At 34.3% G+C, this 26,159-nt stretch overlaps 1 protein-coding gene across 3 annotated transcripts in view; it reads right to left on the bottom strand.

Moving 5' to 3' along the window:
• Window positions 1–9,739: 9,739 nt before the first annotated feature.
• CDH7 (cadherin 7) overlaps window positions 9,740–26,159 on the bottom strand; it is a 78,988-nt gene continuing 62,568 nt past the window's right edge. For 2 of the 3 annotated variants that reach the window (XM_066184091.1, XM_066184108.1), the window contains 4 exons: window positions 24,955–25,076; window positions 23,442–23,559; window positions 21,139–21,390; window positions 9,740–13,861 (listed from right to left, as the gene is read on the bottom strand). In XM_066184091.1, the coding sequence (XP_066040188.1) occupies window positions 13,368–13,861; window positions 21,139–21,390; window positions 23,442–23,559; window positions 24,955–25,076 (986 nt within the window). In that variant the 3' untranslated portion in view covers window positions 9,740–13,367. Of the gene's footprint in view, window positions 13,862–21,123; window positions 21,391–23,441; window positions 23,560–24,954; window positions 25,077–26,159 lie in introns of all 3 variants that reach the window. The other variant, XM_066184100.1, reaches the window with a different exon arrangement.

The following is a 26,159-nucleotide window of genomic DNA, read 5'->3' as shown; positions in this document are numbered from 1 at the left end:
AGTCCATTGTCTCACTCCATCCTTACACTATACACTGTCACAGATTGTTGAAAAGCTTTTCTTTTAAAATTCATAGAATATTAATATATTATATTCATATAGATGTATATTCATGGAATACACTTGCAGAGAAAGAAAACATAAAGCAGTGTATTGGTTTTATGTCTTTTGCCTGCCTTTTACAAAAAGAGGAAAAATTCTGACCTCGTATAAATAGTGGTAGAAAAATATGTTGAAGCTGGATCTAGAAGGCAGGACTACCAGAAGCACTGATTACAAAATCCATTCCTGAAATCTAATTTTGCTACTCAAATATTGCGAGTACTGGTATATCTTATCCTTTTAGAGACTGAGAGGGTGTATAACAAAACAGATTCATTAAAGGAGAAATGAAGTGAAGAGGAATAAGGAGAGGAGAAATAACAGGAAAAAAATGAAGGAGTGTAGTTTTAACAGAAGTCTTTAAAATCAGGTGAAAAGTCACTTATTTTCAAGCTTCCAACATGGCTAACTTCCATAAAACTGGTGTACTATCACGCTAATTGACCTTTAAATTGTATGCTAATGTTATATTTTATGTGTATTTTAGAAATAGGAGAAGGTTAAAATTATTTTCTTGCAGACTATAATTTATTTATTTATTCTTCCATGTTCGATTACATTTTCTGAAATGCTCTAAGTTTAATAATTCATACTTAACAGCTCTCTGATGAATACACTCAGTTGTAAACAAGATGTGCTGTTTTTAAGCTGGTTAAAGTTGCATCCTTTTAACCTAACATCGTGTCATCTTGTACACACTCAGTCTTCTGCCTGTTAGGTGTAAATAACACTTCTCCATGTTCTTGGACAATATGTATAAAACCTGTTACATTTCCTGTCTGTCTTGTCATGCAAAAGTCAGTAGGATCTCACTTACAGAAAAAGCATTTAAAAATAAAAATATTAAGTTGTTTCAGGAGCTATTTCAGTTTTAGCCTTAGCCCAAGTAGTTTGCTAATCTTCTAAACACAAGATACTCTGATTTATGCTTCTGTTCATATTGTCTAAAAAATAGATTTTATAAAAGACTAAATAATAATAATAATAATAATAATAATAATAATAATAATAATAATAATATCTTATTGATGAATCCAATATGACTTCATCCAACACGTGGAGTGTATTGGTTTAGCACTTTCTGGATGCCAGATGCCCACCAAAGCTGCTCTATCACTCACTTCCAAAACTGGACAGAGGAGAGATAATACAAGAAAAGGTTCATGAGTTAAGGACTGGGATTCTCTCACTGGTTACAGCCATTGGCAAAGCAGAATCAGCTTGGGGATATTGATGGAATTTGTTGCCAACAAAATCAGAGTAGGATAATGACAAGTAAAACAAATCTTAAAAACACCTTTCCCCCACTCTTTCTCAGCTCTTCTTCCTCCCACCCAGTAATGCAGGAAAACAAGTAATGGAGTTTTATGGTCAGTTCATTACACATTGTTTCTGCCGCTGCCTGGGGAGAGGAATCTTTCTCCATGAACTTCTCCAGTGTAAATCCTTCTCACAGGCTACAGTTCTTCATGAACTGATCAAGAGTCAGTCCCTTTCCACAGGGTGCAGTCCTTCAGGCACACCCTGCTCCAGCATGGATTCCTCACAGGTCACAAGTCCTACCAGGAAATCTCCTATTCCATGGACTGCAGGAAGACAGCTGCTTAACTTTGGTCTTCACCACAGGCTTCAGGGGAATCTCAACTACAGCACCTGGAGCACCTCCTCTCCTTCCTCCAAAGATCTTTGGTGTCTACGCAGTTGTTCTTCTCACGTATTTTCACCCTGCTCTTTTCTGGCCATGATTACATCTGCACAATAACTTTTTTCCCCCTCTACATACGTTATTGCAAGAGGAGATACCACCATTCCTTATTGACTTGACTTTAGCCAGTGGCACATCCATCTTGGAGCCAGCTGGCACTGGCTCTGATAGATTTGGAAGAAGTTTCTGTCACCTTCTCACAGAAGCAACCCCTCTAGGCTCCAGCTACTAAAACGTGGCCAAGCAAGCCCAATACATAGAGAAAGAAGGAATAGAGAATTAGAAATTTTAAGACTTCCTTCTTAAATGCCAATGATTCTCAAGAATAATTAAGGAGACTTTCTAAAGAATTTAGCTTACATAGTTTTAATGTGAATTGTGCTGATAAAGATTCATGTAATGCTTTAGTTATTTGTAGATAAAAGACTGATGAGATAACTTTCCATACAATAAGAAAGCATCACAAGATGAAGCTCGTATATGAGCCTTTTTTCTCCTAAAACTAGATTTCCTAATGTAAAGACTTTTGTCACATTCCACTGTCTAACGGGTGTTGTCCTCAGATGTGTGGTCTCTGAGGAATTTGGAAGATGAAGGTTCAGTTCTGATCATGGCCCTTAAGAGGTCTTTAGCTGCCCCACTGTCATACCCTAAATACCCCTAAATACCTCTAAAATTCTGAGGCTGAATATGCTGAAAACCATATTGTTCTCTGGGTTAGTTCACTGCTGCTCTAGTACCAAATAATTGCCACTACATTACACAAAATATGAGCTACCAGAAGGGAAATAAAACAAGTACTCTACAAAGTTACAAAAAATCCTCTTTGAGAACTTTGAACTCATGTCTTATGCTTCTCTTGGCATTGTTTTTATTTTTTTTCTTTTAAGCATGTTGAAAGCACACAGTAGAACACAAGTTCTGTGAGATCCCATTTAGTTTAAAAAATAATTTTGCTGTCACAGTATTGGCATCCTTTCTAATTCACTCAGAAAAAAAATATGCAGTCCAGATTTATTTGCTTGAATCTTGATGAATTGTTTCACACTTTATTTTTAGACAGCATGGTCATCTTTATATCTAATAATATGTTAATTTCTTCTGTATCAAGTGATTTACATAATTTACATTCACCAAAAAATTACAGAAATAAAGTGATAGACCAAAACTTGTTTTCCTACTGTAGTTGATAAGAGCTTACCTGAACTGCCTCCCCTTTGGTTATCTAACACAGTAGTGATTTTGCTTTTCTAACCTGATGATTCCTTAGGCACACGGCAGATTAATCTAAGAGATGTCATTTGTTGAGGTAGTCTGTTCAAGGCCATTAGCTTTTCTCACATATTGCTTTGCCAATAAAACTTGTTAGTGAGGGAGCCTTTAAATTCTTTAATTTCTGATTCCCAAAGAGAGGACAGATTTTCAAATTTACAAAGCCATTGGGTTTTCTTATGATTAAATGGCAAAGAAGATTAATTAATTATCCCTCTTCAGATGGAGTTTCCATGTCAATAAGGTTTTAATTTTTTTTGGTCTCATATTAGTTAAACCATAATGCTTTAAAGATAGATGTTTTACTTTAGGATTGGGTATTAACAAGCTTCAGCTGTTGAAATAAGTTAGCTGAGGAGAAAATACATTCTCAAACCCTTTCTAGTTACTTGCAAATATGTCTTCTTTCATATTAAAACATCAATCAAGTAGTTGTCTTTACCTCCTTGTAAACTTAATGGAAGTCTATGTAGCTTCCTTTTACTTCAGTACAAATTATCCTAGTTGTCCAAAATATTTGTATGCCACTTTCATTGCAGATTTGAGAGAATGCTACTTCAATAACAGAATGACTAAGCAAATTAATTTAATGGCTTTCTTTGAAACTCTATGAAACATAAAATATATGAAATTAAAGTATTGAAAAACATTTTTTGTGTTGTTGTTGTTTTTTGTTGGTTTCTTTTTCCCCCCGACAGCATTCCAACCCATTGGTATGACTATTACATGGCATTAGTATGCCTTATTAATGCCAAATAATTTTCAGGACTGCTTGTTGTTTTCTGAAGCTTCCTTGCCATCCCATATACAGTATTGAAATTACATTTTTGCTAACATTGGCTAGGGAATAGTTTACTCCAGATTTATGCCAGGAATGACTAAACTAACAAAAACAAACAGTTACATTAATGTTGCCATATTATGTTCATTCTCCAAAAATTGAAAGTGCTCTGTTCCTCTTCAGGTCTTTTTGTCAACAGATGACAAAGATGGATCAACCAGTGCCACAGATCAGATCACAGAAAAAGCTGGGCAGATACCTTGATATTCTGATTCCAAGATGAACAGTGTCTCTATTTGACAACATCATTGTTACTAGTAGTAAGAGTCACATCAGTATTATTGTTCTGTTTTAGGTTTTAATCAACATCTGTGATCAGTGGTATGAATCACCATACACAGAGAATTCACAAAGTTACAACTCTCCTCCAGCTAGAGAAGGAGATGAGCAGTGGACGGATGAAATGTGAGGCAGCAAGACATTGTCGTTCACTGTAGAGAAAAGACTGAGGCAAAAATTGAAGAAAACTAGAAAGTTATAAGAGTATGGAAAGAATAGGGGGGAAATGCAGCTGCTTTTCCTTGGATGGAATGTGGTCAACATACCAAATTTTCACTCAACGTATACACAAAGGGAAGGCTGAAACCAACAGTGGAGCAGAGCAGAGAAATGGTGACCAAGTTCAGTTGAAATCCTTGCAGAGGAAACACGGTGATATTTTTTAGCTGATAAGCCAAGTATTAGCCGTCTACCAAGGGAGATAAAAAGAGATGTCTTGCTGTTGAACCAGAAACCAGAGTGAAATCACTCTCATCAGATATAATCCTGATGCCCATCTCCATCCCAACGTTACCTCAGAAGTAATACTGATCCTCACATCCATCCCAAAGCTACCTGTCTCTAGGGTATGAGCACCCCTCTCTGGGCATGATGTATGCCTAGAGTCACTCAAGCTCCACCTAGACACAAAGAAATATTATAAGAGTGAGTTAATAATTGGGCGAAATTTGGGAAGACTTCATGATAACTGCCAGGAGCAGCTGACAAGCTGAACATGTCTTCTCCCCCATGGGGCTGTCTATTGGGTAAGAATCACATTCTATGCACACTGAACAATTATTGCTAGCAAACTTTTTTAGGGACTAGAGCTTATCCATATATTGCTTTGAATAAGTTTTTGCAGTCAAACACTATCACTAGCGACCTTTGGACCTTAACCCGTCACAATTTTCTATTATACTAATAATGTTATTATGTAAATTGTTCATGTGAGTCCTTCAAGGGTGCTGGCAGTCACTGGCAGTGGATAACACCCTCGACTGTAGGAACCTGGGATGGTGTCCCTCTTATGCTAGTGGTGTGTGTCCTTGAGTAAGTTAGTTGAACTGCCCTCCATTCCAGTGGACTTCTCAATGGAGAGTCCCAATAATTGAGATACTGACAAACTGGTTGGGCACAAGGATCTTGGCTTTGCTTAGGTCCTGAACCACAAATCAAGCATGAGGGGTTTGAGAAAATATTCCATTTCCTGTGACATTCAGCATGGCCTCCCCATACCATCAGTTTTATCTATATTGTAGGTGAGGCCAGACTTCCAGACTGCCAGCCAGCCACAGCTTTGGTCTGTATTTGCTTTACCTCTTGATGGATGCAAAATTGACTAGAAGGCAACATAAACCTTTTCAGTTTCTGAAGTTGTGGTTTTTTTTGTAGTAAACAATGCCCAAACTAAAGTAAGACAACTCTTAATACAGATGATGTTAATTGGCCAAATTAGACTGATTAGAATGAATGCCATTGACAGATGCCTCCTGGGTTTCTATCTTGCTTTCAGTTGTAGTCAATTGGATTTTCATCCATATTCACTACAGGTGTTAAATTTGAAGAGCTTGCCCTTTCTGACTTCTCTGCATATATCTACCTGTTCCCAGAAAGACAAGTATGAATTGTTGGTTACCTCTGTTTATTTCCAAGCAACAGTGGCTTCTGAATATTTAAATAACTCCACAGTTTATAGTAGCTGTTTGATTTAAAAGCCTTTCATGGGGGTGCTTTGTGCATGAGCCAAGTTGGTCAACATTAATCTCCAAGTACCAATAAAGTATATTGACCTGCACCAAGCTACAGTAAAAAAAAAAATAAAAAATACAAAAACAAAACAAAACAAAAAACCAAAAAATCCCCAAACAAACAAACAAACAAACCAACCAAAAAACCCCATACATATCGTATTACCCTATTTTTCATGATCAGCTGTTACTATAATTTTTTCATATTATTTGATTTTGTTATCATATACTAACGTCCACTGAAAGATAAGTCTAGTCGCAAACTACTAGAAAAGGAAGGGGAAAAAACATTAACAAATATCCAGACAGAATCAATAGCTGCACTAACAGGTTGTATATCATATGACAGTTTTAGTCATGTGTTCCTCACACCTAGAACAGAAAAAAAATCTTATTAAGTTTATCGCTTATGTGTTTAATCTCTTCCCTTAATAAATCTTTCTTTATATTTGAATAAGAAGATGAGGCCAGGACAGGCCAAGCACTGCAGACTGTTGGAAAATAGTGCTCCACAGGACGGGAATATTATTACCTGAAAAGAAAATTGTATTCCAGTAGCAACTAAACTATTATTTTTCACATCATTAGATCACCTATTGAACACTAAAAACACAAGAAAAAGCTTGACACTTTTAACCTCTCTGACATTTTTTTTGCTACAGGCATTTTCTATGATTTAACAAAATCTGAAGCATCAGCAAGACAAAATATTGCAAAACAAGAAGATTATGGTTAATTAGGATTGTACCTGCAGTCACTGAAGTCAGTAAAGATGGTCCCACAGTCTGAGGTAAGTATAATAATTTAATTTTGATACCCTGAAAGTTTTGTATGTTATTTATTTTAATGAGAAACTGTTGTTTGTGTTTTGCTTTGGTTTTGTTCTCCAGGCAGTATTTTACCATTGATATTTCATCAAATGTAAACCTTTCCTAACACTCTGTATTTAGCATGTGCACAGAAATGATCTTTATGAGCAAGGATACTATTCAGTACAGCAAGGTTATGTGTACTATGCTGACAGCAAGTAATGAGCTTATGCCATTGAAAACATCCTACTTGCATTACTATTCTGAGAGATTGTGTCTTCTAAAATGGGAAGGGCAGTAGAAGAGATTATGTAAAAAGAAAAGGTATCCAACTCAGAGCAACAATCCCCCATCTTGATGATGTAAATATCTGTCTCCTTTAACAATGTATAAATCTTGACACCTCTTGAAAGCCATAGGGAGATCGGCCAAGTACTTCAACATGATCAAGATTTTGCCTTGCATTTTGTAGGTGAATCAGTAAACACTTCTTTCTCCATAAAATTTCAACAGTCTGATGACAATAATAAAGGATGTTCTGATCATTAAGGAAAAAGAAGGACATTATAATTCAGACTGAATATTCTTGTCAGACTCAAATGGTCTAATGTGGCTTGAATATCTGGCCCAATATCAAACTACTTTAATTTATTAGTAGTTAGTCTCAAAGAGAGGAAAAGCTATCAGTGTATGAGGAATACTAAGGCGGAGTAGTATTTAAAATGCTGCATTAAATGTCTGTGCACATAGGGTACTTGGGCCGTTTTACTTTGCAATTTTTCCTTCTTTTTCTGTGCACCAAGATCCTGATATAAATAATTATGATGAAACTGAGTTGCAGGAAACAAACCTTGACAATTCTAAAATATGGTTTCATGAAATGTGTAAAAATTGCTGCTAGTAGTGCCAGAATATTCTAAGGCCTTAAGATTTAGATCCATGTCATTATTTGAATGGTGTTAATGGCAGTATGGAATTTGTGAGTTTTTGTTTCAAGAAAATGACAGATTAGTTTCACTGCAGTCTGTTGATCCTCTGTTTATCTTTTTCTTCATAGCTTCTCGACATATTTCTCTTCTTGAAAGATAGGGAACATCTCAGAACTCTCTTTTTGCTATTAACAGTACAGAAAAAGTTGGGTTTGGAGTCAAAATAGAAGAGAAGTCAGGATATACATGGCTGGTATGGTTTTGACTAAAGAAAAACAAACCTGAAAAAGTCAATGAAAAAGGTCAGCTCATTCAAACATAAGCATTTCAGCAAGGTTACCAATCTTAAAATTGCCAACAACATAAACGAACAAACAAACCTAACCCTTCCAAAAGCCCCAAACCATAACAACTCCACGGGTTTCAGGTAGAGTGACCTAGGCAGTCAAGACATAATCAGAAAAGAATACATTAATAGAATGACAAGGTAAATAAATGGTCTTTTATCCTTTGTGAAGAAGAGACAATATCTAATTACCTACAGTGTTCAGCTTATACTCAACATGGTTTTGCTTTGGTGGACAATGAAATTTTGACTTTGATAGAGACACTGGTGAATAGAAAAAGAAAGTAAATTCCTTGATTTTTTTTAATTTTTTTTTTAGTTGTGGTGCAGCATTCCGCACAACAGGTTTATGACCTTAGTTAATCATCCAAATATTAAACTGCATTTAACCTTACATCATTACTTAGAATAGGAATTTGAATTTGATATAACCTCTTTTAAAAAATTCACAGAAATCACAGTAGTTCCAACAATTCTAACAGCTTTTAAATGCTTTGGGTCCAAACATGACACCAATTTTCTTTCATCATGAGGACAATATTAAAAGTTTTGCCTGAGTGTAAATTGTATTTTTCTACCTCAGTCATTGATGGGGATAAAAAAGTTTTTGAGAGTAGTATTACTTTTTTCCAGATACTCTCTGATTAATAAAAGGTATTTTAAAATAAATTGTTTGGGAGTGGAATGTTTAAATATACATATATTTTAGGAAATATGTGTTCACATAGTAGGAATGTTTTCAACATACCACTGTGGCTTCAAATCAGGTTTTCTTCTGATTTCCAGAAAATTCTTATGCTGATTTCTTCTTTCATTGTGTTTGATTAGATATATAAGGCTTCACATAAAGATTCCCTTGCAATCTTGTGTCATATAATGATGAGGTAAATCAAGTTTTTTCAACCAATATATTTCTGTAGGAAATGATACGGTCTAAGGTTTCACAGATTTTATGTACCATAGGGAAAGATTTTTTTCTTTATTTTATGAGAAAAGGTAAATTATAATAAAAAGTAGAGTCTATGTTATGTAGACTTTTTTTCATTCCCTTCATGTAGAAAATAGATTATATTGTGTATTGAGATTCCCCTAGCTCAAAGAACAAAAGTTAAGACAGAAATCTATTAAAAAAAAACAGTCAGTGAACAATAGAATACATTTTTAGCTGCATAAAAAAAATGAACTGAAGAATGATTCTTGGTTTGGAAGGAATCATTCTGGGGTGAAAATACATCTTAGGATGTATCTGAAAAACTTAGATATAGATCCAGCGAACCTAAGGATGGCATAGTTAAGAATGCAATTTGTAGAGCTCTTGATATCTTGTAGACTTTCCCATTTCTGTCAAATAACTAAAGTGACATTTCTATTTTTAGCAATTCACTTTTAGATTGACATACCAGTAAAAATATACTTGACCCCTTCTATTGCTAATGAAGTGAAGACAATGATGCCTCAAAGCAGTATTACTCTACATAGATTCTAAAGCAGACAAAAATCTATATGTAAAAAATTAAATCAGTCACATGACAGACTGCAGTCAAGAATTTAATACTAGATTTGATATGGGTAATTGTGTTCACCTTTCAATTCTTTAAAGACCTTAAAAACCAATGTAATTGTATGCTTTATTTATATTTATTTCCTTTTCAGAATGACAAACTAAGACTTTTCTTTATATCATACAAGAGTATTTGTCCATAAAAATAAGATGTTGTAATTATTTTATTTTATAACATGCTTTCATCCAACATCTCTAAAAGAAAAAAAAATGATAGGAAACATTTTTTATTAATTATTGCTAGCACCTGAAGGGTAAACAGAAAAAAAAAAAAATGAGAAAAGACCTTAACTGAAAAGGGACACTGTGATGAATAGTCTCTCTCCCCTTCAAAGCAATAAATAAAAGAAAGAGTAAAAAGAAAGTTGGGGTTTTTTTCCTTAATTCTTAGAGAGTAGGAGAAATTTCGGTTGGTACCATCAAAGTTCATGAATCCTGCAGTGATTGTATTAAGCAGCCATCAGAAGTAGAAGGCTTAGGAAGGCCTGTGCTGTGTCTTTGTGGGAATATAACATAGAGTAAGTACACTAAGTTTGTTCTTTTGAATAAGGAATGTAAGTCAGAATGTCCATTGCTGCACCTTGTTGAATACAGTAGATTTGTTCACTGGTCAAAACAGAGTAAGAAGTCTTCACCTTAAGTCTTCAAACCGCTTTATTTTATGTAGGAATATTTTAATAGCTCTCTTAAATTTTTTCAAGATTCTTGGAAATCTCAGTTTAAATTGAGCCTATTCAATTGGCATATGGCAGAAGGAAAGATGTTATTCCACTGTATGATGGGAGTTATGACAATGTTTGACATATTTTTTTATCTAGGATTTGTGGCCTCTAGTTAGATACTGAAGCTCTTCAGAAAGTTAAATAAATAAATATGACTGGAAGTCTTCTTAAAGGGTTGTTCTAACTAATTTGCCCAAGTAATTTCATTATCTTTCCAGGAAACCGAAAATATATTTTACATTTTATAATATTTAGTCAGTTGAATATGCTTTATGTCATCCAACTATGCAACATAAATTAGATTGAATCAGATTAAAAACTGTAAAAACCTACAGTCATGGTGATTTTTGGTGAGCATTATATAGTATGTATATTACACCCTTATGTATATGCTATATTAATATCTGTCATCAAATATAAGGGATTTCCACCTTCCTTTCTTACTGTAGCAAAACAATCAGTAGGCAAGAATGTAGAACGTAACAGCAAACTTAATTAAATTAAAACTGTGTGCAACAGAAAACATATATATGCAAGAGTTTTTATGGTATAAGAAAAAGGCGCCTTTTTTTTTTTTTTTTCCTTTTTTTTTTTTTTTTTTCTACCTGCAGAAAGACTATTAAAAAAAACCTCTCCCTAACATAGCTTCCCAATAGTGGAGGTTTTTTGGGATTTTTACATATACTGAGGGTGAAAAACCAAGGAAATTGGGCTGTTTACTCTAAACCACATTTAAATCTCCTGTGAATGTTATGTGCTAAAATCAGCATTTTTGAAATCTTAATCCACATGCATGAATTATCTTCCCACAAAGAACAAGGAGATTAATGAAAAACTGGTCTCTCAGAACCATGCTGATTTAATACCTGCTTAAATTCTGTGACATAGCTTGCTCTCATTAAACTGTATACACATGGGTTGTTTTTTTTCTATTTTTTAATATTTTTTATTGAAAATCTTACATGTATGACTAAAAGTCATGGATGATATCTTTCAGTTCCATTACAAAATCTGTCATTCATATATATATATATATATATGCCTATATATATATATTTCATACAACTAGAAGCAGATCTACTGAATTATGAAACAATGATTGTCTATTAAAGTGTAATGCAAATTAAGTACGTTGTAGATGATTTTTTTTTTCTCTGTTGGAGCTGAAGGCCACTTTCACATAGTTAATTGATAATGCTGGGCTGCAAAAATTATAAAGCCTTAATGATTATTTCCCATCCCCCAGCCTCACATCACTCATACATTTGGATTTCAGTACAAGGATCCTTCTCTCAGAAAGAAGTACTTTTAGAGTGAGCATCATCCTCTGTGGACCACCTTCTGTTCACAAACACAGTTCTGTAAACAATTCTGTGTACCTCTCAGGAACTGCAGGCAGGTCAAGTCATTTCAAGTGAGGTACAAGCAAAAAATTTGCAGGGACAGATTCTAATTTAGGAACTCATCTACATTTTACCTAAAACAAACAAACAAAAAAACCCTGAAATAATACCTAAACCCACTATTTTACTTGAATATATGCCTTATTATCTAGTAATAAATCATGAAATATGAAGTATAAATATTGTCAGAATCATAAAAAAGTTTTCTTATTCTACGAAATCCTACTTGAAAATCATACAGTATATCAACCAACAATAGTTGTCCTTCTGTTTTGGCACTCCTGAACCAGCATAGAAATTACATTTATTGAGTTAACACCTTGGGGAAATAATACTTATGTGCAGCAGGATCTAAAGGTGACTGCTGAAGTTAATAGTATTACATTGCTTAACATAAGAAAGAAATAGAAAAATCTTTTACTGTGATTCATCAGCAGCAAAAGAGAAGGGGAAGCAGAAAAGCAAGGTGTTTCCAGTCTTTGAAGCATATAGCGTGTTTAACCTTGAAAATTAAATCTTGCATTAAAGACACTCCCAGCTAACTCTGCAGTCTTCTTTCAAAAAATTCAATGTACAAATATTTTCTTTAAATGTCTCAGACTTGGTAACGGCTCAGAAGAACAACTGCACATCCTTGGAGCTGCTCTCCTTTCTGTGGGATGAATGGTGGGTGGCATTGTTTACTGTAATTTCTCCACTTCCATGCTTCATTTCCTACATTTATCTGAGACTGGAGAAAAATCAGCATGTTCTGACAAGTCTAAGACTATGAGGCAGTAAAATGGACCTGAATTTAGTGGAGATTGGCGTTCCAAAATAAATATAACACTTTATGTCAAACAATAATAAAAAAGGATAAATTCTCCTGTACAAATCAGAAGAGAGAATAAAAAATAGCAAATAGATAGCAACACCTTTTCTGTACCTACATGGGCATCACAAAACTTCCCAGCCATAAGACTACACATCCATATTTATCATTTTATGTGGATTTTAAGCTACTTTGTAAGTTGATGACACACTGTGGAATTTTTTAGTACAAACAATAATTTCTCAAAAACTACCCAGAAAATTACAGAGATTTCTAATTAAATAGTTCTGAGAACAAACAGGGAGAAACACAAAAAATTATTTCCTGGGCTTTTGAGTGTTTCCATCAGTCTCTCTGCTTTTGCTCTAGTAAGCTGTATGGAGACAGAAAATTTTAAGAAAATTTACTAAAAATATCCTTGCCTGTGTAAATACCATGTACTGTAATACTGTATTTAGTTTTATACTTGAAAATATATTTCTTCTTAGAACTGTATTCGCAATATAGCAATATTATGAAGGCATCTACAGAGCATCACCATCTCACTGAGGTGACTGTATAACATACTCTTGAAAGTGAGTTGCCTCTGCAGGTATTTGAGGGTTGCTATCTATTTGAACGAGTCTGAGCATTTCATTTTATCAAAAATGCCACCAAATGCTCATATTCTGTGTGGTCAGTGCAGTCCCTAGGACAAGTCTAATGAAAATATGTTCCACCGAGGCAAAAAAAGAACAAACCAAAAAACAAACCTAAAATTTAAAAAATGGAGAAATATTTACAACTTTCTTCAGTCTGTTAGGTTGAGTTCTCTGTTTTAATATTCTTCAGTGCATGTTCAGAGAAAGGTTCCAAGGCTAGGAATATAAGCAGTCTGGTCCGGTCCCATACATATCTGCAAGCCTTTTAAAACGAGGGCCCCAGTCACTGAGGTAATCGTAGTTCTGATCAGAGTTTGAGCTGATGGAATCTAGAGAACTGAGCGACTCTGCCACCGAACCATTCCCCTCAAAGGCGTACGTCTGCAGGGAGTCGTAGGGCGGCGCGCAGGGGTCCACATCAGCCTCTTTTAGTCTTTCCCAGATAAATTCCCTAAAAATAACATTATCCGGGATGCTTTTAAAAGTCGGTCTGCTCAAGAACTGAATCTCAGGTGTCACGTCCCTCCTGGTCTTGGTGTCTCGCATGATGTTGAGGTTCCTCAAGGCAGCCATGTCAAAAGCCTCTGTGTCTTCTTCTCCACCACCCTCATCATCGTACCTGACAATGTTTTCTCTGATATCTCTCTCTTCATCAAAAATTAGGGGCTCTTTTTTCCGTCGCCTCATGGTGACAATCAGCAAGACAAGAACTGGAACAAAGAAAAGTTTTAGCAGTGCTGAAGTTTTCTCATATTTTTCCTAATGTTGGAAGTAGTCATTGATTTATATGGTAAATACCCAAGGAAACAGCAAGCAATTTATGCAGGTAGATGTGAAACTTAGCAGATTATGAAATAACATTTAAACCATAAGTTTTTTAGACCCCAAAGAATCTATTCCATAAATCATTCAGGATTAGTATCTTCATCTCTAAGTCTAATATCCTATATTGTTAGTTAAACATAAATTTCAATACTGGTTTAGTCTGACTATGACAATCTCACAGTCAAGAAATTGTAATATTTAAAAAGAAACTTAATTTTTTTTAAATTGAAAGTAGTTATGTGTTTTTTAAATAATTAAAATAAAAACCCTTTTCCTGAACTCTTAAATGCCCAAGGGAACTCTTAAATGCCCCATTTAAAAAGCATGGTTTGGGAAATGACTGAATTAAAGTGTATGACCTATATCTGCTGAATAAAAATAAAGTTAAAAAAATTTATGTCAGAGAATATCGAATTTTTAAGAAATGTGTAAAATAAGACTGTCTTAGTTCATGGAATAAAACCACCTCTGCATAACATCTCACTTTCCTGAAACGTGCACAAAGTACTGCACTTGAGATTTATGCCTTACACCTAAGGAGAACTGCTAGAGATAGAGTTTACTGGATGAACCCATACTAGAAATGTAATTGGTTATTTAATTTTAACCCTTAACATTTCTTTCAGCTTGAAAACTAACACTAAAATGCTGTGGCAGCCAAAAATATTGGAAGAAACTATCTCCTCTTGTTCTAATACAGTTTTGGTAGAAAAACATCCCTGGTGACACACAAAATATGGAACCAATACTATGAATATTGCATCCATCTGTGGGACATGATGGAGTCTGAATCATCCTCCTAGAAAATAATACTGTATTGTAGCATCTGGATAACATTTGCTGAGTTAATGACACTCCTAGGAAATCACAGGCATCACTATGATTGTAAATATAACAGAACATTGAAAAGTGTCATTCCACAATTAATTAATCTCTTCTGATTTTATGATTATTTTTCATATTAAGAATATGTGATTTTATGCATTGATAACATTTTCAGTCTTTACTTAGAATGCTAATTAAATGCTGTGGAAACATATGGAAAAGCAAAAGCTAAAAGGTAATAGAAATAAAATTAAGCTTGAGGTTCAAAAGTGGCCCCCACAAATTGCATGATGCAGGACTACCATTCTTGAAAGCTTTTTCATGGAGGAATGTTGAAACCAGTATCAATCTAGTCATTGTGAGGAATGACTTAATATTAGGATCACTTGGCTAGAGTAAACCACTAACTTGTACATGCAAGAAAGCTGTATATATCTACAGATATTATAGTACTATTTGGAAATGGCTAAAGCCGGAGATGCCTTTCTGCACTATTTTTATTTCCCCTCAGAGGCACATATGTCTAAAAATAAAACTGCAACTACATTTTTTTCCCCCTAAAATTTTTGACAAATATATTAGGCAACAATTCTTTCCTCTTTTCTCAGTAGCTAGCAAGCACATATCCAAAAATCCATCCACTAATAGATGTGTCGTGACCATATTACTACATAATCATCATCACCCTTTCATGATTTTTGCCCCTGGCATCTACCTGATTCATCCTTTATGTATTGAATTCAGAAGCCACTAGTTTGGGGTATTTTGCTTTGAACAATATTTACATAAGCAGTTTAATAATATGAAACATTGACCTTTAAAGTGACATTTGTGAAATTTCAAAACATTCTGATATTTGTATAATACAAATTAAGCTGTAAATTATACAGCAGAGAAGATAAAATTGTCATCAGATACAATTGCACTCCACTCTTAATGTTTTTCTTTATTGTTAAAGATATTTTAAAGTGAAATTTGCTTGCTGACAGTACAAATAGATATTTAAGCCAAGATTTCTATTGACATAATTTAATTATTATTTTTAACATTTTCTGCCACATTTTTATTGCCATCTAAGTAAGCAGCTAATAATTTTCTTTAATCAAGTTTAAATGCATTTTTACTCTACTGTCCCTCTTAACATACTTCATGTTGAAAGTTAAAGACATGCTAATGAGTGTAAAATAAGAAACTTAGTAGGAAGGTCTGCCTAAAGGTACAATAAAATCAAGATACAATGAATGTTTTATATAGTGTTCCTTCTACCTCTCCCACTTGCTTGAAGCCAAGAAAAATATGTAGTCTTTCTAAAGGTTAAATATTTTAGCATTTAGATGACTTTATAAGATTATTAATTTCTAGCCTTTACAACAGCCATGAACAATAAAGTTTAACCTCTAAATGAACAAGGCTTTAGCTGCATTGCAGAAGCTACAGAGATGAATAAAACCCCTAAACAATTTTCACTGCTATCTAAATAAAATGCAAATGGTTTCAAAGGGTTTTTTTGTTTCTCATTAAGTCATGTGGGTTTTTGTTTCCTACATTTATGACAAAAGCAGAGATTAAGTTAGTAATTAGGGACTGTATGAACTTCTGAAAACCTAATTGCATGATTGTTAGAAAAGAAATGATACAGTGGAAAACCTTTAGGCATATATGTATTGCACATTGAGGGTACTAGATTGGCTCCATACCGATACACCCAACTCATACTAAGGAGATGAAATGACAATACAGATTTCATATGTGATGTAACAAACAAATCAATCAATATTTAAGCAATTAATTATAAAGACTTAATAACCAGAATTAACAAAGACAGATTTAAACTAACCTTTCAATTGTTCTGATTTACCTGAATTTTTAGAAATATTGATTTCCTTTAATAGGTACAATAGCCAAAAAAGAAATTCTTTTGTCTTTATATTAGCTGTGCTAATACACAGTTTTATCCCTGTGTCTAGTATACATTTAAGGCTAATATTTGTAGTTTCAATGCACTCAAATCAGCCTTTAAGCAAACACCTTTGAATGCAAGAGTAGATTTTTACTTTGCCACTTTTCAGTGTGCTTTCTGGAATTACCATGAAATTTCCATTTTGGCATGATCTGGTAATAAGTCAAGTTTAGTTCGCCTGAACATATTTCTCTGGTTTAATATTAATTTTTCCTTTTGTACTCAAGGCAACTGCAACATAATTGTAAGAAAACCATAGAAGTCGTGAGATGCCCTGAGGGAGAAGCCTACATGCAGAGCTATACAGAAAGGCACAGAGCTAAATCAGAGGCATTACTGTGCTTTGTGTACACTACACCCCTAAGCCAGGAATTTACTATAGCAATAAGCCGCATCAGTGGCGAGCAGATCTGCACAATGGTTTATGCCTTAGGTGTGTCGTGATTCATAAAGCTGATGATTGGAGATCCTCAGCCATCTAAGCAGCTCACTAATAACCTACCTAGTTATACCTTGCAGTTGCCAGTACAGTCAGATAAGGTTTGGGGATTACAGAGGCCAAGGCTCAGGAAACTTGAATTTAATTCCCACTTAACAAGCTTCATTTATACCTGTTGTTTAATCAGTTTAGACTGATATTTGCCAAGTTACTGTGACCTTTAAATGCCCACACTGAGTGACCCTAATCTGCTCCCTAACTTTCAGAAAAAAGCTGCTGCATTTCATACTCAAACACTTTCTGGAAGTGCTACTTTGGATATGCCTAGGTAATTGTTTTCCCCCAGTTACACATTTATCACATTTAAAACTGCAAGGTCAAACCCTACACTTATTACATAGTTATATTCTATACATGTTATACCTATTTAGAGAATAGGATTCTTATGACTAGAACTGTTTCTTCTTGTTTACAAATCACAATCGTGTTCTGATTTATTGTGGGTCTTCCAGGCATTTTGATAATGATAACAAATTTTCTGTCTTTCCATCAAAAAAAAAAATTAAAGTTGTATTTTGAAGTTTTATCAACGTATTATTCTTGTAAACTCTAGTACCACACCAATAGGAAGCTTTCTTCAGTCTTTCTAATAGGTGATACCAATAGATTACATCAGAAGTATGAAAGACAAAACTCATTAAAAGGTATTGTGCCAATCTAGCTCTTCATTCCATCAATACATAGAAAATACTTAACCCTCTCAAGTGTGATTAGATTATCTATACGCAAATATTCTCTCTGTGTGATTTTATGTAAACATTTTATGCTAAACAGTTGTTACAAAGCAATTCCTGTTTCTGGAAGATTTTAACTGAAAAACAAATGACCTTGAATTAAATTACCATATGATTTTCAGAAAAGTTAAAAAAGTCCTACTTACTTTCCTCAAAATTATGTGCAGTCCAAAATTAATCAAACTACCTTTTAATTAGCTTTTAACTATTTTTTTAGATTTTTTTTTCTTTCTACAAAACTTAGCCTTACTGCATAATTGGAAAGCTGTTTTGAGTACTTAAAAAAGTACTGGAATTTTCTTGTGGAATAAAATTTACAATTCAAGTTCCATCAGCCAGTACAAAGACAGAAAAAGATTTTGTTTTTAAATGTTTGCAATTTTTAAAAATTATTTTAGTTTAAAAAAAAAGTCACTACCATGTTATATGCAATTATCATAAAAGAGTGTGATTTAATAATGTTCTTCCTTCTTAGAGTCAGTGAAAACATTGTGCTTATCTAAAATCGATTGGTTAATTATGTAAAAGTAATAACACTTAGAAAACCCTCTGAGACAATTTGGGTCTTGGTAAAGAGAAATGGCTATATATCAGTCATAGGGATGTATGGGGCAAGATCAAAAAATCTATCATACTAACTTTAAGAAAGTAAGAGATGGTTGAGAATTAAAGACACTGGTGCCAGACTGCATGTATTCATTCCATCTATGCAAATTTCATGCATTCTCTGCTTTACAACTGGCACCCACATTAAGATGACATTGATTAATGTGACTGGATTTGCACTACGTGTTAATCTTGGCTTAGGAAAAGATATTGATCCAGCAGACTGTATCTTCTTTTCCCTGATAAAGTCTTACACAAAAATGTGCATCCCTTGTCCCAGTCCTTGAACCACTTGCCAACAGCTGAAGCCTGTTTTTTATGCTGTACCAGTGGATCTTCAGCATTTTTCTCAGGAATTAATGCAAAGAGCAAAAGGGGAAAAGTAAACAGAAATACCACCGAGCAGCTGGTCCCAGAAAATACATTCTAGGGACAAACAAGAGAAGACGAAGGGTTCTGGGACCAGATAAGCAGGTGGTTTCAATGGGCTTCAGTGATGATTAGGTACCTCTTCCTGGTGGACACTAGCATGTGGCAGAGACTAAAACAAGATACTGTATCAAAATGCAGTACCCAAGCCAGGGTTATCATACAAACACCGCCTCACCTGTTCCTGCAGCTTTGAACTGTACTCAAAAGGAACAGTTTAGACTGGAAGTGATGATGGCATATACAAATGTCTTTTTGGATAAACAATGTTGATGTCTTCAGACAGATGACTTTGGAAACCCAAAGTATTTGACAAATAAAATCAGTGGTGAGGTGGTAATATGAAAGATTTTTTTACCAAATCCTTGTTCAGAACACTTTAAAAATAACTGGAATAAAAGCTCAAGTTTGTTGGTTTATTGGTTGTATTTGACCCCTGGTGTAACAAGTAGAATAGGCAAGTTATTTGGTGCCAACATTCTGTGTCGCCACTCAATGTTCTTCTTGAAGTCCTACTGCTTCTATTTAAGAAAAGTTTATGACCAGACCAAACTGCATGGTGCCTACAGCAGTTACCTATCTAATCTTCAGAAACTCCCTTCTCATGTATAATAAAAACGGTGACATTTCATCTTGGGATCAAATGAATTGCTATGGTTACAGGACTTTTATTCCTACGCATATTGGACTAAAGTTTAAGCGGGTGTTTTTTCACTGATACTAATGCCAGTTGATATAAGGGAATATTTTTATATCTTTTTGAACTCTAACATTTAGCTTCATGTCCAAATAAAGTTCATTTGTGTACATAAATTGGCTAGAAATGCGACTAGAAAAATGGTATTTAAAATGTTCATTAAAACTTTTGGCAATAATTCCCTTCCATTTCTTAAACCTAGGCCTAACCATGTGTTGAGTGAGAATAAAGTCTTATGGTGTTAGATTTTTTTATGTCACAGGGATGGAAAACTTTAGAAATGCCACCTCCTATATATATATATATAGCTACTGAGTAAGTTGGTTGAGTTCATTGCAGAGGTAGTGATTTTTACTACTCTGTAAAAAAGTATGCAACAGGTTTTTCGTTTTGGAGTCCTTTAGAAATATTTTAGCAGAAGGAATATTTCCCTCTAATGGTGTCCAGCGACATGAATCAGAGTGTGGAAGAGGACATGGTGAAGATACTGCCAAGAACAGAAGATTGGAAGCAAGTTTCTTGATTTGTCCTATCCAAATTATTTTGTTAACAGTGGCAGATAAAACACTGGGATCATACCAACACAAGAAGACTACGGTCTGTCTTCTCTCTTTTCTTAGACTGGTATATACAGAGAGGGAATAGAAAAATCTCTTAATTGATAGCAACACTGATGAAAATTCTTGTGTGCTGAACCAGGTACCCTTGTTAACACACAAATTTTCAAACAGAAAGCAAAACTTCACTTTTTCTCACCTGATCCTTCAAATCTATTTCTTGATTTCACCCTTTAATCTCCCATTTATTATTTAATGACTAGGTATTACATGAGCAGTGCTAGGCAAACTAGGATGTTGACACCATTCCACTCTTTTCCACTGCCTTTTATCTAGTTGCAGTTTCACTGCTCAACATAAAATCCAGCTGTACTACCATTTGCAGAAGTAACAAAAGACCACTAAGAAGATGATGTCAATTAATAATGATTCTGTTGTATTTTCTGAATATCTTTTGTTCTGTGCAAATCAAGAAATGTTTAAAAAGAGTTCTGCCTGTGGAAAAGAGAGACATTGGTACTGGTTATATGGTGAGTATGCTAAACCACAAACTTCCATAAACTGCATTTTCTATCTCTTAAATATTGCATTTGATGCAAAATATATATTTTTTTCTTTTACTGTTATTTCTTATATCTCTCTGGAGACAGCTTGATATAGAAACAAAGTATCTAAATTGATAATCTCAATCTAACTTTTTTTTTGTGTTAATGATACAACAGGCTGCTCTTACTTGAATACTATCTGTGCCTGTTCACAGAAATCAGGTCAGTGGGGAACGTTGAACCTTATATGCATGTACCTTTTGCTATGATGCATTGAATGGAAAATAAGGATAACAGAAAGAAGACATACCTAGCAGTGTCAAGACACAAGCCAATATTGCTATCAGGGCTCCAGTGCTAAGTCCTGCAGGCAAGATATATGCTTCTGCATTGCATGTCTGAGCAATACCATCTGCATCACAATCACAGACCCTGATGGTGAGAGTATTAGTGCTACTAAGTGAAGGTGATCCACTGTCCACTATGAATATCGGCAAGTAGAAAACAGACTGTTCCTGTCTTCGAAACCCATTTCTTTTGGTTAATACTGTTGCAGTATTATCTAGATAAAGGAATAAAAAGAAAAATTATAAAATATGTGACTTTTCTAAAACATAAACTTATTAATACTATAGCCTTCTACTTAAAAGCTTTATAAAAGCATTCATATTATTTCAACAAGTTTACCTTTCCCAGTCATATATATTTTTGAATCTGCAGAGCTAAGATCAACTGAAAAAATCACACACAACTAAACAAGATTTCTATTTTCAACAAAAGAATATTTCAAAAATGCAGAGGTCCATTTTTTTTTAGTGAAGCTCACATTTTCACAATCTGGATAGAAGGCTGAAGAAGAGATCTTTGTAAAAAGAAAAAAATTACCCTTCAGTGATCAGATTAGGTATCTAAATACATGTTTCCAGTTAATTTACAAGCATCCATTTCAGCTATTTACAGCTATAGATATCACATTAATGGAAGCAGTGACCATAGTAATAGGAGAATAGGTTCTGAAGATCAATGAAATAATTTTTGAATGCAAAATAATTCCCATCCATGCACAAACAAGGTAATTGTGGATTCAAGAAAGACATGCTGTTGTTTTCAGGCTCTTCTGAGATCCAATATGGCTATTATAATCAGTCTAAAATGTATAGTTTGACACTGGTCTGAGCTGTGTGATTAAAAAGCCTGTGCGTTCAAGAAGATATGTGCAAAACTCACTGTGTACAACACAGATTGAGAGCTCCTGAGAGGTTGGGAGTTACATCCCACAGGATGTATAGAAGTGTTTGTACATTTGGTCTGTCTATCTGTGTACTTACCTATCTATCCAAAGACAGATATATTGGTAGTCAGTAAAGTTATCCTATTGTGTCATCTATAATGATCTATCTGGAAAAATATGCAAACACCTCCTGATATAACACCACACGAGAGATGCATAAAATTAACTAATGTTGAATGAGGCAGGTGCTCCTGTGTCTTGTACCTCCACTGATTTTACAGGCATTACAAAAATCTATTATTACTTTTGTCAAATATAAGTCCTTTGGAAGAGGGTCTCTTTTCATTAACTGCTTTAAAGTTCTCATGATGTCAGATTTCTGAACAGTCCTATTCTAATGCACTTTTATTATTTTGATCATTGCTACTATTGGAGTTTTCAGTTTTAAACTGCAAGCTGTTCATATGAATAAAATTAAGCATTTCATCAAATACATGTAAGGTGAGGCAATGAAGACCTGCATGAAAGAACTTTATTAGGTCACACATTATTCTTGCTAAATATTATTCAAAGTCTGCCTGTACAAACAGTATCCCTCAGTGTCCATATGTCTGTTTTACTTGTTTTACTAATAGGATGACTTTGTAGTTCTGGCTAAGTACTCATCCATAAAAGAGCAATGCAAGAGCAATATCCTGTCTATTTAGTTCTGTTTGCTACAGCTAATAGCTAAACTGCCTGACACGTGCCCAGCTGCTGTACTGTGTAGTGCAACTAATGAGGGCAGTAATTAGAGTGCGTTCTCAGATATTTTAACTAACAGAAATGGGATGTCAGTAAGAGTCTTTGAGGAAACGGTCATAAGAAGCCTGTGCAAAAATATAGGCAGCTTTCATTATCAAAAGCATTCTTCAAAAGGGGATATACTTAGTTACTGAAAAGATATGTTTTTTTGAAAAACAAAACAAAATCCTGAAAAATCACAAACTATTTCCGTCTATATTTTTTGTGCCCTGAGTTATATTAATAAGACATAAATTCCTGGACATTTTTCAGTCACTGCCCCAAGGTAAAATCTAATTTAGATAAAAAGTTATAAATACAGGGAAAATATGCAGAGAGTGATTGATGAAAAAAAAAAAAAAAAAAGAAAAAAAGGAGAGATTTAAAGATTTGATGCTGCTCTGTTTGGCTCAAGGTTTAAATTATTCTAAGAATAGCTTAATTCCTTTGACAAATAGTCTACAGATAAAATTATTTGGCAGGCTGATTGTAGTTTATGTTCTTACCAGAACAGAAGTTTATGTAGGTCATAATAAGCATGCTGTATTAAAAATGGAAGGTGCTAGTGGTGAATATTTACCAAATCAAAATTTTCTTACCTTTGTTGTCCTGCAATGTAAAATTGTGGTTATTTGCAGCCTCTGCTGTTAAACTGAAGTAGAACTGATGGCCATTTGGTGGGTCATCCTTATCAATTGCACTAATTTTTTGGATCACCTGTTTTGAGATACATCAGGGTTTCATTGTAGCATATGTACATGTACATTACATAACCCCAGTGTTACCTATCGAAATATCAATCCTCCTTTGAGTTCTAATCATGTTCCATTTTGCTTTTCTAATCTCCTAAGCATGTAGAGACAGTTAATGTGTGACTCAGCTCTTTATCTGTCCAAGATTTATTGGTCAAAGCAATGCTCTGCAGGGTCTGGGAGAAAGCTAGGTCCTGTCATTCACCAGAGCTTGCAGTAATAAACCACACAGCAGTGGAAGAAGTGTGCCTTCTGGACGGCTCTTAGTGTAGTTATCAAAGGCCGCAATCAATGTTGTAAACCTTCCCAAGGAAATCGTGATGTTTTTAGAGCATTTGAATTCATGTACCTTTTTTTTTTTTCTAATGTAATGAAAAACAGAAAGCCACAGCATAAGTATATAATTATTTTTTGGAATTTCATTACTTTTTTAGATTTCATTTTCTAAAATGCTGTCAAAATCTATCTCTAAAGAAAGTGTCATCAGTGCTTAAAATCCACAAAAAATGGAAACTCCAATTTCTATTGTCTAGTTCTAATCAGAGCACAGGAAAATCAGAGGTACTACAATAAGATCACGCATAGTCTGTTTTTCTCATGAACACACGGTAATAATCATAGTGGGGTTTAAGCAGAATTTAAATTATGAGGTGATTTTGAAATGTGCAATAAACATCTAGCACAGGAAGGACAATACACTGGGAGAAGGCACAAAAGTGCAAAGTCTTCAAGGAAATATGTGGGATCTGTGCAGGTGCAACATCTACTAGTTTTCTGGAAGTGGGAGGAGAGACTAAGAAAGTACATGTGTTTTGTGAGGTCTTCCAAAGCAGAGAAGAAAAGGCCAAATAGCAGAGACACCAAGTACAAAACAACAAGTGATAGATTTAGTTAAGTCTAGGACCACTTGGAAGATGTTTAGGTAGTTGAAAATATAGGAGTAATAAACAGGAACATATTCCCCTTGTGAAACTGTGTCCTTAAGGTCCCTACTTCCTAGGGGGATTAAAAGTGTACTCATTTTCAGAATAGTGGACATTTAATCTCAGAATAACCTTTGTATTACTGCTTCCTACTTCACACAAAAATTAGGAAGAAGTATAAGTTCTCTAGTATCATTCAAAATTAGGTGAGTTAAGCAAAATGCATCAGTCATACAAGTAAGAAAGCCAGAGATGTTAACATTACTTTCAGCCAATAGCTTTATACCTGCATATTTCTTACTGTTTGCTCATACTGTTCATCGGAGTCTCAATTTTACTGTCACAAGATGATTTTTCATTATCTTAAAGCTGGAAGACTTTCATAAGGAATGGCTGATTATCTGGTAAAAATAAACATAAAACCTATCAAGACATACCTGACCAGGCTGAGCATTTTCACAGACAGTTGTCTCATACTCCATGGCAAATTCAGGGGCATTGTCATTGATGTCAAGGATTGTGATGGCTACATAGCCTCTCCCAATCTGTGCTGGATTCTCTATAAGAAAAAGTCCAATAAAACAATTAAGAGGAGATTCCTGCCATTTATTCTGAAGGTCATTATCTTTTTTCATTTGCATTCTTCTTTTAGATATGCACGTCAAATCAATTTAATTCCTCTCTCAAATACAAAGGAAGCTCTTGTCTTCATCTTCTGAACCAACATTTATCTACTCCAGCTGCTTCTATTAACCTAAAGTTTTACATAGATTCAAGACAAACTGGAAATGTATCTCACTAATCACAGCGTTGAATCAAATCACATGGAAGGATAAGGGCAAGATTATGTAAAATCGTCACTAAGCTAGCCAGAACATCACTATTCATACTGAAAATTGCATGATTATTATGGGTTAAACTTTTTTTCCCCCTCCTGAATTTTAGATTGATCAGTCTATTAAGAAGTCAAACCCCAAATTTTATCAGCTGTGTAAGAGAAAAGAAGAGGGCATTCTAAAGCAAATCCCGAAGTATTTAAAATGCACACACAACTAAGTATTAAAATACTGTCATTAACATGTTGAACACCTTAAATATGAATCACAACCTGAACTGATACACATCTCCAGCTAAACTATGAGTATGTTTAGTATCCAATGTCATAATTTAACCTTAAACAGTAATTATATTTTGGATAAGCGTAGGGACATTGTTGAGTGCAATACTCATTTTGCTTTTATGGAGCAGGTTCAAAGAGTTGTTATAATCTTTTTCCATCAAAAATGTTGATACTAGTGTAACAGTAGGACAAAATGAAAAACTTTACAAAATTTCAAATATGTATCTATCTTTTTATAGTGTATTGCAACCACATTTTAATAAATATTTTAAGCATCCAAATGTAAATTGGTTTGTCTTTTATACCACATGTGAAAAACCAGAGAAGTAAGCCATTTTGACACCAATTTTTTTCTCTGCTGAACTAAGCCTATTGAAAACCAAGCAGGCATGAATATAAACTAAAGGAGTGCAAGTTTTTATTTGTGCTCCTAGACTCTCATTCATGTCAGGTATGCCTCTTGCCTTCCTCAACAGTTTTGCTACCACCCAGGAATATTTTTGTTTTCCATTTCAGGTTTTT

This window comes from Chamaea fasciata, unplaced genomic scaffold (assembly GCF_029207755.1).
Source record: "Chamaea fasciata isolate MVZ Bird 193981 ecotype frontalis unplaced genomic scaffold, bChaFas1.0.hap1 SCAF_1, whole genome shotgun sequence".
In the NCBI taxonomy this organism is placed as follows: Eukaryota; Metazoa; Chordata; class Aves; order Passeriformes; family Sylviidae; genus Chamaea; species Chamaea fasciata.
This window is presented reverse-complemented; position numbering and strand designations above follow the sequence as displayed.